At 39.7% G+C, this 13,808-nt stretch overlaps 1 protein-coding gene across 2 annotated transcripts in view; it reads left to right on the forward strand.

The window, feature by feature from the left end:
- The window catches only part of TMOD2 (tropomodulin 2), an 81,702-nt gene extending 68,285 nt beyond the window's left edge, over positions 1 to 13,417 (forward strand). For both annotated transcript variants that reach the window (XM_027569006.2, XM_027569007.2), the window contains 2 exons: positions 3,336 to 3,480; positions 5,623 to 13,417. In XM_027569006.2, the coding sequence (XP_027424807.1) occupies positions 3,336 to 3,480; positions 5,623 to 5,657 (180 nt within the window). In that variant the 3' untranslated portion in view covers positions 5,658 to 13,417. The remainder of the gene's footprint in view (positions 1 to 3,335; positions 3,481 to 5,622) is intronic.
- The last annotated feature ends 391 nt before the right edge of the window (positions 13,418 to 13,808 follow it).

The raw sequence follows: 13,808 nt of genomic DNA on the forward strand, positions 1-13,808 counted from the left end.
TGCACTTTATTCCCCAATATGACTCTGAAATAGCTTCTTTACACTTCTGACAAGAAAAAGGATTGAGACTTTCTAGAGCAACTGGAAAAATTCCTTGCTTTATTCCAAGAAAGAGGAAATTCAGAGTCAGAACTTGATTTCCATCCAAATTCTGCTCATCGACTCATAGGCTATTAGAAGTAGACCTCAGTTTCCTCATCTGTGTAATGAAGGGTTTGAAATAAAATAATCTGCAAGACCGTTTCCTCAGGCAGGGCCAGTAGCTGAGACCAATTTAGCACCCTTGCATCAGGCAGCCATGCCGAAATGAAGGCCTTGCTGAGAGCCGGTCACTGGGGCAGGCTGCCGTGGCTAGGCTCTGGGTAAATAGGTAATGATTTAATCAGATGCCCCATGTGAGAAGGACAATCGGTGATGCATATTGATGAAACAGATGGGTAAATGCTAAGTAAATTTGAGTAAACAAAAAAGTTCATTAAAAAAAACAGAAGAAATGTATGCTTAAACTTTTATTTTTCTTTTTCCTTTGTATTTAGTGACTTATAAAAGGGAAACAGACAAATTATAAGAAATTTTGGCCTCCATTTGTTGCCCTGGGTTTATGTAACACTCAAAGACCTCAAATAAAAAGACTCAGGCTGAGAAAGAAAAGTGCCCTATGTTACATTACTTTCTCCCTTTCTTTTCTATGCTCCCTCCCAATATAATTTTCTGCAGCTCCTACATCCCTTATATAGCCATCAGGATGCCCATCCTGCATGTTACCCAAGTGCAGGACTCCAAAGGCGTGAAATTTGTGAGGGGAAGTAAAGGGACTTTTATGTCATCCCTCCCCATCAGCCACAACCCCCATGAGCTCCTTCTGCCCTTGGATAGCACCAGGGGCATAAGGCATAGCTATGGCAGCCCCAGCCTCAGCTCAAGTCTCAATCCTTAGTACAGCCCACTGTTCTGAAGCGTGTCGTGAGCTAAAGTTGTTCATGGAACTGTGAGGTTAGAATCTCTTTTCTCTGCCTCTCCTTCCCATTAGCTTAGAACACTAATCTCTCCACTGGATACCCAGAGTTGTTATTGTCTAACTGGAAATACCACATTTTGTTAATTTCTTGGGGAGAGACTGGTTTGACAGGTTGCTGGGTGAAAAGAAAGAAAAGGAACAAAGAATTAGACCTTAGGCCTTGCCTAGAACATAAAAGTTTCTCCCTAAATTTTTTCCTCCATCTACTCAGTACTTAAATTTTCCAAATTTAAAAGGTGTATTTTTAAAATATAATAAAGCAATCAGAATTGCGTGATTCTGGCATAGAAATAGACGGCAGAACAGTGGATTCCAGAAACACATCCAAGTGCACCTGAGAATTTTGTAGCAAAGTTCCTCCCTGAGGAAAAGATAAAAGTGAAAGTGGGACAATTTCACTAGCATTTTGGAACAAGATTAAGTTGGGGTTCTGTCTTGATTCTTATACTAAAATTCACTCCAGATGAAATGAAGATTTAAATATGAAAATATATGAAATCATAAAATGGAAGAAATCAGAAGGATTTCTGATAAAAGAAATCAGAAGAGCCTTCCTAAACATGATATAAAATCTAGGAAATTGATATAAATTTAGCCATATGAAAATGAAAAGAGAATCAAAAAGAAAGTCAAAAGACAAACTGAACAAAGTATTTTCAACACATTTGACAAAAGGCTAATTTCCTAATATATAAGAAACTTACAAATTAAAAAAAAAAGGAACCATGGGCTGGTTAAAAAAAATATACAAATGACAGAGTTTGGTAGTTTCCAAAAAGAAATACAGATGCATAAGAAAATTGTTCTTATTCATAATTTGAGAAATGCAAATTAAAGCAATTAAATAAATAGAAGTGAAATATAAATCTTCACCTATTAGAATGACAAAGGGAAAAAGATTGATAATTTCCCATGTTGGCCAGGGTAGGGAAAACAGTAAATCTCAAACACTGTTAGTAGGAGTAAAAAACTGTCATACTTTTGAGGGTAAGTGAGTAATGTATCAAAATTTGAAACATGCTTACTCTTGGGCCCAGCCCTAATTTACCCTACAGGCACACTTGCAGAAATATCCTAGGATATACTATGTGTGCAAGAGAAATTCACTGCAGCAGCACTGTTTGGAATAGTAGAAATGGAAAAGATGTTCTTAATGTTAAATGAAAAATAAAAATGTTTCAGAACAATATGCCAGTATAATCCATTTATGTGAAAAAGCATACATGTACATATGATTAGGTATACATATGAATGCATAGAAAATGTTTTAAAAGACTGCATATCATATGCCAAACTGGCTTTCTCTATGCGGAATGGAAATACTGGGGGACGGGAGCTTTTGTATTTTATACACTTTTTATGTGCCTTTTCTAAATAAGCCTATACTTTTTTAAAGATTTTTTATTTTTAATATATTTGACAGAGAGAGACAGCGAGAGAGGGAACACAAGCAGGGGGAGTGGGAGAGGGAGAAGCAGGCTTCCCGCGGAGCAGAGAGCCCAATGTGTGGCTCGATCCCAGGACCCAGGGATCATGACCTGAGCCGAAGGCAGACACTCAACAACTGAGCCACCCAGGCGCCCCAAGCCTATACTTTTTAACTTAAAATTTTTTAATAAATATATTATGGAAAAATTGAATTTTAATTTTTGTTAGTTAAATTTTGATTAATTTTAAATTCCTATATTTACATGCCCCCGTTTTTTTTATTCTGCTTTTAGTCTTTTAATTCTATACCTCAGCTTAAAAAAACAAGAAACCTCTTTTCACCCACTTAAAAAACTTGGGGATTTTTCTACAGCCCAATAACCCCTTCAGGGTTTGATAATTCTCCTGGCCATGGTTCAAACCACAATGAAGTTTCTTTGGGATCTCCTGTTGAGAATCTGCTGAGAAAGAATGGCCAACTGGTTGATGACCTTTAATTATTTTTGGAAATGGATCCCAGAATAGAAAATTCAGTAATTGGATTGATTGCTATGAGAGTTTTGCTACTTAAAAACACCCTTTGTTTAAACCACAGAAACTGGGGTAAATTGGAAACACTGAATATTAGTTTTGCTTTAATTTTACATGTGAAATCATCTTGTCCTTCATAAATAATTGGCTTAGTCTTTTCAGTTTAGTATGCCAGCAGATTTGGCTGTCAGATTTTGCTTCTAGACAAGGAGCAAGTCTCAAGTGACTGTATTCCTTTCAATGTGAGACTTTTACCCCTTTACCTTTTTGTCCAGCAAGTAGCTATGCATCTCTCCCATGCAAGTAACTGTTTCCTCTTTCTTCTTGGTCCTGTGTATGTGTCTGCACCTGTAACCAGAGACAGCAGCTGGGAACTGCTGTGGAGATGGAAATTGCCCAGATGCTTGAGGAGAATTCAAGGATCCTCAAGTTTGGATATCAGTTTACCAAGCAAGGGCCTCGCACAAGGGTGGCAGCCGCCATCACAAAGAATAATGACCTAGGTAATGCAGCCCTAATGTGTGCTGTTAGCAATTAGAAGAGCACGGTGACTGTATTTCTCCACTTCAGATACAGTATCTCACAGACATCATTCCACTGGCCTTTGGTGTCAGCCCTTGATCAAAGGCACATAATTACATTATCCTGGGAATTCTCATGAGTTTCGCGGTGTTTCAATTTGATTGTAGCATTCTCTCAAGAAGAACTGTTTGTTCTTTTTTTCCAGACAGGCTTTGATTTTTGCTTGGTTTCCTTTATGTATTTGGTTCTCCTTTACTTCTTACATGTAGCCACCCTATGTTGTTATCTGCGCCAGAAGATGGATACAGTGACATGGAAATTCCCAGTTCACTTATGTTTGACCCCTGGCTGTGCTTTCACACTTGGGTATAAATGCTGTTATGTCTGATACTTTGGTGATTTCCACCTGAAGTAAACTAATGGAGCTAGGTTATAAAGGTTAAACTTAGAAGTAGCTCTTTAATTTTTCCTGCTGCCTACTCTTTGCTGAGGATCCGTAACATTTCTTTTTTTTATCTTTTTTTTTGAAGATTTTATTTATTTATTTGACAGGGAGATAGACAGAAGAGCACAAGCAGAGGGAATGGCAGAGGGAGAGGGAGAAGCAGGCTCTGCATTGAGCAGGGAGCCTGATGCGGAACTCGATCCTAGGACCCTGGGATCATGACCTGAGCCAAAGGCAGACGCTTAACCATCTGAGCCACCCAGGTGCCCCCTGTAACATTTCTTCTTTACGATGAGAGGGAGCGTATCCTGGTCAACCACAGCACAGAAGAATGGGACAGATATGGAAGGCTTGGTGTGGGCACAGCTCAGTCGCCTGAAGCAGCATGGCAACAGGACATCCAAGAGCCGACAGTCAGTTGGCAAACAGCCAGCCAATAGCAGAACTCGGTCCCCAGTTTGAGGTTTGGGGACAGAAGGCCAGACCTTGGCTGGGAGAACTGGGCACAGTGTTCTGCCAAATAGAGTGCTGGCCATGGGGAGGATTCAGATCATAGACGAGACAGAAACCAAGAGTTGGAATAGGAAGGGGCAGGCAAAGATTAGTGTCCCTCTCCCTGTTCAGGCATGCTCAGCCAAGCTGCTGAGGCCCGGGCCAGGTAGGCTGTGTGGCCTCCAGAGGCTGGCCAGGCATATGGCAGTGCTTGCCATTGGGATGTAGAGGATGTGGCTAAGGGGGCAACCCCGCACACAGGGCTTTGGGGAAGGGTGGAGGCAGCAGTCAGAAAGCACCGAGGAGAACTACAAGGAGTCCACAGCTGAACAACATGGAGACCAAAGAGAAACAGGCAAAAGAAGAGGCTTGAAGTAAATGGAAAAACGATCATGAGCCCAAGAGTGGCAGCTGTGGGCAATAGCTTTTGTCTCATTTTCTGCAGCCTGGGCTATTTAAGTGAAGAATTAGGGCAGGACCACAGCCTGGGCACCTTTTTGCCAAATCTAGGAAGGTTAGAGTAACCCTCTTCCTGCCCACCAGACAGGCCTGCAGGTGGAGAGGTGAAAGGGGAAAATGGGTTGCAGAAACTGGGCACGGGCCGTCAGAGCAACTTTTTTGATACTAAGTACCCACTTAAGGGAACCTTAACCTCTGAGTTTGCCTGCCTTCTGAATCACCCCTTCCTTGAAAGTGGATACTTGGGGTGGGGGGGTTGTATAAAACAGGTTTAGAAACTTTGAACCTTTGTTTGCGGCTCCTCCTGGTGTTCAGGCCTTAAGCAGAATTCATAGATTGTACATGTGTTGTCCTGGGGAGTTAAAGCCAGGTGGGGATCAGGTTGCACAGAGGTCGAGCTGTGCTGTGGGTACGTGACCATGGAAATACTCAGCAGTTGACTGTTTCATGGGTCTATTCTGGACCGGCTACTCTGTAGAAATTTCTAACATTCAAGTTCCCAATATCAGACATGACTTTATTTAAAATGTAAATTCTGCAAGACACTAGGTTATTATATCATTTCCATTTATGGCATGTACTGGGCAATTGAGTATTGAAATTTAAGATAACTATATCCTTAAATGTGTGGGGTTGCTGTTCAGTGTGATTAATGTTGTTGGTCTGGAATTTAAGCACCATTCCTTCAATTTACCTTTTTTCTTTCCTGTCTTTATTTCTCACCTAGTTCGTAAAAAGCGAGTTGAAGGAGACCGAAGGTAGACTTCTGCAAGACGAGGCTGAGTTGCACCATGATGGCCACTTAGAAATAAGCAAGCGAAAACCCTTCTCCTTCCCCATCAGGACCATTTTATTCAAGGGTGTGCATTTCCGTTAACCACCTGGCTAATAATTTAATTGTTGTTCTTTTTTAGCACTACTTATTTATCTTGGATTTTTTAAGATATACAATTGTCTCATTTGCTCACGGGCACCTCTGGCAACTTGCACCAGTGGACCTCAGCAGACCTTTAGTGGGTAACAGCGACCGAAAATTACTTAACCACTTTCACATTGGTTTGCCTGGCTTTCTTACATGAACTTTTATTTTTTTTTAAATCACTGAAAGGAATTTAGTATATACATGTATTTGTAACTGTGATCACGATAGAGGCCTATCTCTGTTTACATGCATAGCTTTGAGTTAGGCTAAATACATCAGAAGTACTCTTCTGACCACATAAGAAGTTAGTATTGCCAATCTTTCACTGGGTGAGAAAATGTGACCAACTTGGCACAAATTCTCCCCCGGTTCCAGAAAAATCACTAAATGCACATGTCCCACTTTTGGAAGATCAGTGGTATCATCTTCCTGAAAGCAAGGCAGCATTATGATACTTTAACACAGCATCAGCAAATAAGTCTGAAATAGTAACCCATGAATAGTCTTCAAGGCAGACTTACAGGCAGCAAAATTAATTAGCACACTTACCTTTACTGATTATTCAACATAAATCCATCTTTAACATGACTCTAATAGATAACTTTTTACAAAGCTGTTTTAAACTTTTCCAGACGTGATAGGAAATTTTTAAATTTTAGAAAGAGGGCGGCTTTTAAAACAGTACATTCCTCAATAAAACAATAATTACACCTTAGTCAAGAGTTGTCTGATACACATGATTGCATCATTTTGGCAAATTTTATTTTTATTTATTTATTTTTAAAGATTTTATTTATTTGACAGAGAGACAGTGAGAGAGGGAACACAAGCAGGGGGAGTGGGAGAGAGAGAAGCAGGCTCCCCGCAGAGCAGGGAGCCCGATGCGGGGCTCGATCCCAGGACCCCGGGATCATGACTTGAGCCGAAGGCAGTCGTTTAGCGACTGAGCCACCTAGGCACCCCTTTTTGGCAAATTTTAGAGGCATTTATTGCTTTATCTTTAGTGTGACAAGATTACAAAATGAAATGTGAGTGTTCAAGTTATTTACACAGACATTTGTCCATATGGCATGATCTATCCAGAGCTTTGCAGACATCAGGAAAAAAGTGTGAATTATCACTTCTCCAGATGTGTGTCATCTCAAGGACAAAGCCTGTGAATGTACAACTGAGATAATGGCATGTTTGTGTGCAGTAACTTTTCATCTAGCAGAGCAACAGTGTGATGCTAAGCTAAGGAAACACAGAACTACAGCCTTTGGCTCAAGCTCACATGCCTTTGATGATAATCAGTGCCTGAGGCTGTCATTGGCACCCTGACCCTGCCTCAGGTACCTCTCCCTCTCTCCCTTTCTTCTCTCTTCTCCCCTCCTTCCCTTCCAATTCTTTCTTTTTTTTCTTCTTTTGTCTGAAATTCTGAGCCTTGTAAAGGCGACATCCCTTGTGCTGGTGACACCCGGAGCTAAAGAGATTGCTTACTCAGCAGAAGATGGGCCCAAGTCCAAATTTGTTTAGTTACTGAGTGTTCCTGAGTTGCTTGATAGTAAAACAAGCTACTGGGAAAACAATGAGTGCATTATTCTAGTTAGCTTGTAAAACACATAGAATCTGGTTAGGAGAGATAACCTTCATAAAATTGGACATTTACCTGTATTATAAGAACTCACATCCGTATCGCTAAAATCCTTTGAAACATCTCATTTTCTTGACAATATTTTACATTATTTGAGGGAATAATGAGCAGAATATGTTGATATATTTGGAATTCTAAAAATCCTTTAATTAGGTTTTGACTATATCTCTCTCTATAAAAACATAGTAAATATCATTTGATAATTTTCAGTTTGATTTTTCCTTCCCTCTTATTCATTTAGGTGTGGTATGTTGTAGCCAACTCATACAGGCTTACTAATTATTAAATTTTCAAGAATTTTGCAAATTCGTTGTTAAATACAGCCATTATTAAAAATTAAATGGCATGCACTTACAATTAGATTATTTTAAAAAACAAAAATAGTACTCAAAACTACCTTTTACTTTTCTTTGCTCTTGAGATTATTCAGATCTATTCTGTCTATATGACAGAAATACTGTATAATGATGAAGTTTAGGACTTCTTGTTGGTAGTTTGAACTTGGCCATGGTGAGAGTACTTATACTATGGAAATTAGCAAATGTTACAAAGCAGGATGTGTTCCCCCCTACTTTGCTGGTTGATAAACATTCATCAGCACACCCTGTACACAGTTCTTTTTTTGTATACATGTTTTGGTTACCATGTTGCCAAAAGGAAGAACCTTTCTCTTAAGTGTCTTTCTCCTCTTCCTTTAGATTTGTTGCAGATATATTGTAAGTGCTGAGTCCCTGACTTGCCCTTCAAGTAAGACTTTTTCTTTTCTTTCCTCATTCACTCTCTTTCTTGCCTTCAGCTCTACAAAATCTTGTATCCTACAGAGTGTTCCCTGCAGCCCCAAGGTCTGGGGGCTATAAAGCAGTTCCTGACAAACTGGCAGAAAGCAAGAAAAAAAAGAATTTGATGGTGACTGTGCTGTGGTTGTTGATAGTATTAAAACAAACTAGTGGTCTATTAACAAAATTTAGCCCTGTTTTTAGCTTGTGAAATAGTTGGGTCACACGTAATAGAGTTTATAAAATCAAATGTTTATTACTAATCAGTTTATCTTATCATTACTTGTTTTTTTAAAGCAGCTTGAAAGGTGACATTTCCATGAGTATTCACATATTAAAGATAACTATTAGAAGATAAACTTACATTTTGGGGACCCTATAAATCATTGAGTTAGCCCAGGACTTCATTTCCCCATTTGCCCAAAGTGTGTAAGTAAAGCTTTTTCATACTCCTGCACATGATTAATCCCTTACCATCCATCATGGTGGGGCATAATGTATATAGAATATTTTTATATGTATGCATTTTGCCAAATACTACATTTTGAGATATTTGGCAACATCTGGACAACTGATTGAAGGGAGATAATCTCTCCTCAGACCACTTCCTTTTCCCCTTTTAGACTTGCACAGGCCCATGCTAGTGTCAGATCACACATCAGGACATGCAGGCTCATAATACCAACATCCATCCCAGCATATGTGGAAAACGACTTTGTAAGAGAGAATTTTGGAAGTCTAGAGATCATATAATTAGTCCAGCTCTACATCTCCCCATCTGTCTGAAGTGTGTAATGGAAGCTATTTTATCCTCATTAACACAATTAAATCCTTTCCTTTCATCTTGATAGTGCATAATGTAAATAAATGTGTGTGCACACACGTGCGTGCACACGCTGCACACGTGTGTTGCCAAATATCTAATTATCTAATGAGGTATGTGGCTACATCTGGACCACTGATTGAAGGGAGATGCACTCTCCCCAGCTCCATTTCGCTTGTCCTTTTTTAGCATTGCTGCAGGCCCAGGTTCAATGCAGATCACTCCCTGGAGTTGGCAGCTTAGATTACCAACCACCAAATTTCACAGCATGTATATAAGATAACTCTTAGGGAATAATTACTAGAAGCCTGCAAATCATTTTATAGTTCCAGCACTAAACTCTTCATGTGCATAAACTGTATAAGTGCAAGCACGTTCATCTTCATCAACACGATTACGCCCCTTCCTTCCATCTTAGTAGGGTAAGTTGTATATAAATATTTTGTACATAAAGATCACCAAATACTATAAGTGGTATTTGACTAAAGATGACGGATTGAAGGGAGATGCTGTCTCCCGGTCCCTCTTCCCTTACCCCTTTTGGAGCTGCTGCGGACCTAGGTTGGACAATCACCAGCCTGGAGGGGCACGTGCAGCTCACCCATCTTAGAGCACCAGTTCATCTTACAATAAAAGCCCATCTCCATTTAAAAACTCAGTAATCATCCCAATGCCTATACTCCTCAGAACAATTTCCCTAAGGGAAGCTTGGTACATCAAACCAAAAGAAGAGCTGCTTCTCTTCCAGACAGAAATGTGGCCCCTCGCAGGGCACCAGCATTAGGGAAACCAGTGTGCTCTGAAGAACTACCATGAGAACATTTCGGATGCTCAAACTTGAAACCAGCGTGAAGCATCAGCATGCTTTAAATGTGGGATAGCCATTTAAATTTACAAAACAGTTTGCAGATACTTCCTTTTTTCAGGGATATGATGTACTTCGCCCTCTCCCAGGCAGTGTAAAGGAGACAGAAAAAGTATACGAATTCTGGATTAATACAATTTGATATGTGTTTCTGGATTTGGGGGGTAGAGTGCCTTTTTGCAAAGTGGGTACCATCTTTTTAGTTCAAGTTTTGATAGCATCAGCAGAAGTGTGCAGGGGCAGTAAGTTATGAATACTGTGTTCTATGGTATGTTACCTTTACTGAGTTGGAATTGTTTCTGGTGTCAGCTTTTAAGTCATGATCCTGAAGCTTCCTTCCACTCTTCCACTAATGATGGAATAATAGCTATTTTCATTTTAATGAGCAGAGAACGAAAAAGAAATGTTTTAGCTCTGCCTTCCTATAGCGGGTTCCACTTATTCCTCCTCACTTTGAATATCCCTGCCACTTACCAGACCATCCTCAAAGCTAAAGGATTGGGGCACATGCAAAGGCAAGGTGTGAGAACGCTTGTCAGCATCAGGCTGAGCCCTCTGGATGAAAATCACATGATCGGGCCTCCCGGGAACAAGCTTGAGAGAGAAGAGTACCCAGAACCTCAAGATGGATTTGTTTTCTTGCTCCCAACTCTAGATTAGATCGAATTTTGTTTTGTGGTTCAGAAGTTATTAAGTGGAGGGGCTGAGTGAAGCGGGAAGGAAGATGGAAATTAAAGGTCGCCATTTGCTTAAGGGGAGAAGTAAGCTCTGCTCAGCTCACCGTCTTCCCATCTGCCCATAACAGTAGTGATTAAACATCCAGGAGATGGATGAAGGAGGTGTTACAAAGTTTAAATTTGTAACCTGGATCTGGGTACTGTTCTAGGAAGGCCATACACTTAGCAGAAGTCATCCCAGTTTTGTGATGCATCATTGACTTGGGAGAGGGTGAAGGAGATTGGACTTTTCTCTGACATCTTCCATGGTAGTCATTTTGAGCACACTGGCTCTGCTAGTTGGTATGGTGGAAGGGCACCATACTAACAGACTCGGAGGCTGACTCCTAATCCCATCACCAACACTTAGCAGGTATATGATCATGGGCAATTCATTCAATTGCCTGACAATTATAGACTACATAGGGGGAAGAGCACTGGATTTGGAGTCAAGACATCTAGACACTTGGCTCCACACTATCTTAGCTGGGTGACTTTGGGGCAAGCCATTTAGTCACTCAAGCCTAAGATTCTTTAGCTATATTATAATGGGAATAATAGCTTCAATAACTACCTCACAGATTTGTGGTGAGAAAATAATCAGATAATGGGATGAAAACTCTACAGTGGAAAGGGCTATACAAAAGTGGGACATCATTTTCATCATCTATTCACTAATGTTTTCTACTGCCTCTTCAATCTGTTTTATTTTCTTCTAACCACTGAGTATGAGCAATCATAGCATGGGTGTGATGTAGGGGACTGGAATTATTTCATTTCTAACACAGAGACGGGAGAGGTAGTTGATGGGTGGGTGGGTGTTATATACCAGTGATGTATGTGGTAGAGCATTTTCCTGGGTCTTCTTGACAGTACCCCAGGACGTGGTCAGGACCCTTGCAGTGAATCTAAGGCTGGACATAAGTGGGGGGAGGAAACAGTGATTAAGAATTGAGGGGAGAGTCTGGGGCAGTGCTGCCCTCCTACCAGGCTCTGTCACCACAAGGGTAGGCTATGACCTGAGGTGTGACAGGAGACCTAGGAGAGATTATCCTTAAGGCTCTAACAGATGCTTCATAGGCTCAAGCCCTTATAGTGAAGGGGAGAAAGTGTCACCTGTAAGATCAGCTCTCCCGAGCAGCAACTGCCTTGTTAACACCAGCAGCAATCTTAGCCCTATTCAGTATTTTTGTGCTTAGAAAGATATTGAAACATGGCGTCATGGGACTTTCATAAGCACATGGATGCAGGGACTGTCTCATCAAGCTTTGTGTCTCCAGTAGCATCTAGTAAGGTGCTTTGTATATATCAGGTGCTTCATAAATGTTGCTTGAGTTCAATTGTCCTCCTGCCCCGCAAGAATGATGCTCCATTGGTCATCATGTGCTATTTGGATGCCAGCTGTGTGTGACTTTGGGCAAGACTTTCCATCACTCTTGTCTACATTTCATCTGTAAAATGAAGTAGAGTGGACTAGATGCTCTCTAAGTCCCTCCCAGCTCCCAAACTTTACAATAATCCTGTGATTCTGAAGTTTCCATTGCCTCTGAGCATGCATGAGTAATGCCTCCATTTCAGCTCCATCTCTCTTCCGAAGGCTTTATCCAGAGGAAGAGGTCTGAACATTCCACAGTTACCTGTTCCTCTTCAGCGGTTTTTACTGTCTTCAGAATAGTTCTGGAGGAGCAGCTTTCTCTGAAAGGAGATTTTAAAATATATAATATTTTCTCCTCAAAATTGGTGGAGAAGAAGAGGAGGAAATGCAAAGAAGGAATCTGAGCACAGTAAACACAGCATGTTTTTCATAGGCTTTTACTTAGTGTGTGTGCGTGTGCGCGCACATGTGTGTGTTTTTGAGCACATATTGATAACAGAAGCCAGTCAGAAATACGCTGTAACTGAGATAAGCTGGCCCAGGTTTTAAAATTTCCCATGGATGATCTAAATGCAAACAGATAAGGAATTGGCCATATGGTGAAATGAGATGAATAGAAAATGTGCTTTTTAAGGAAATTTTATTTTAGTACCAAACATTGCCAGTGACAATCTTTAGTTAAGAAATAAATTATTCTGACCTGAAATTCTTATCTCTGCCATTTTGGTTTAAAAAAAAAACCCACTATATTTGTGGAATAATAGTGATATTTTAATTAAACCTTTATCTTAATTCTGTTTCATCTACTCAAGGAAAGAAAACAAGCAGCATTTTTCATTGCATTTAAAAATGTAAAATATTTGCATGCCACCAATTGTAATATCTTACCAGTTTTGATGCCTGTAATGTGTGACCTTATGTGTGTACCTGTATTGTTTGAAGAGAACAAAGGAAATAGTGCTTTGTAAACTGTTTAAACTTATATTGGCAACATTTATTTGGCTAAGCAGTTACTGAAAAATTCACATAGTTTCACTTTTCATTTTGAAACTTTTCAATTAAAGGTAGACATTTATTCAGTAGGGAATGAAAGACTAATTTGCTTTTTAAATGTGAAAGTGGACATTGTGGGAAATAAGTGTGTGATAAAGCAAAATGTATGAAGCGTGAAATCCTCTTACCCTGATAATTAATAAGAATCCCAGCGGGCTTATTGCACCAAATAGGTGCAATGTTTGACCCTTTGGAATTAGCAAGCCAGACCTAATGCTAAGGTAAATGTATACTGTTTTAATTCATCAAGATCTTTCTGCTTTCAAAGATATGATGTATTCATTTATGTCTGGAATGAAGTTTCCAAATGAAAATGTACAGAACATTAGGAATTAATAAACTTTCCTTTTAAAATGAAAGTGAAGACTGATTTAATCTGGCTAATTTTTAGACACGTCTTTTTAAAATGAATGGTTGGCACCATGTTCTCATATTAGACGAGTACATTTGCAGAAAGGACTATAAAGTGTCCTTATTATGAAGAAGATAAGAAGTAGGTAGATGAGAAGTAGCCAGAGGGAGAAAGAACTCATTAAAACAAATATGCACGCATTTGGCTAAACAGTTAAAAATTGTTAGAATAAATGGGAGCAGGAATATAGATAATCCCAAAGCGTTCATTGTTTTACCTTGATTTTTTAATGTCAACTTCAGATTAAGGTTTTTTTTTTAAACTATGCTGGGATTGATAACACAGAACATTAAAAATAACAAAGTTATATTTTAAAGATTTGCCTTGGTAAAGCAAGA

This window comes from Zalophus californianus, chromosome 6, assembly GCF_009762305.2.
Source record: "Zalophus californianus isolate mZalCal1 chromosome 6, mZalCal1.pri.v2, whole genome shotgun sequence".
In the NCBI taxonomy this organism is placed as follows: Eukaryota; Metazoa; Chordata; class Mammalia; order Carnivora; family Otariidae; genus Zalophus; species Zalophus californianus.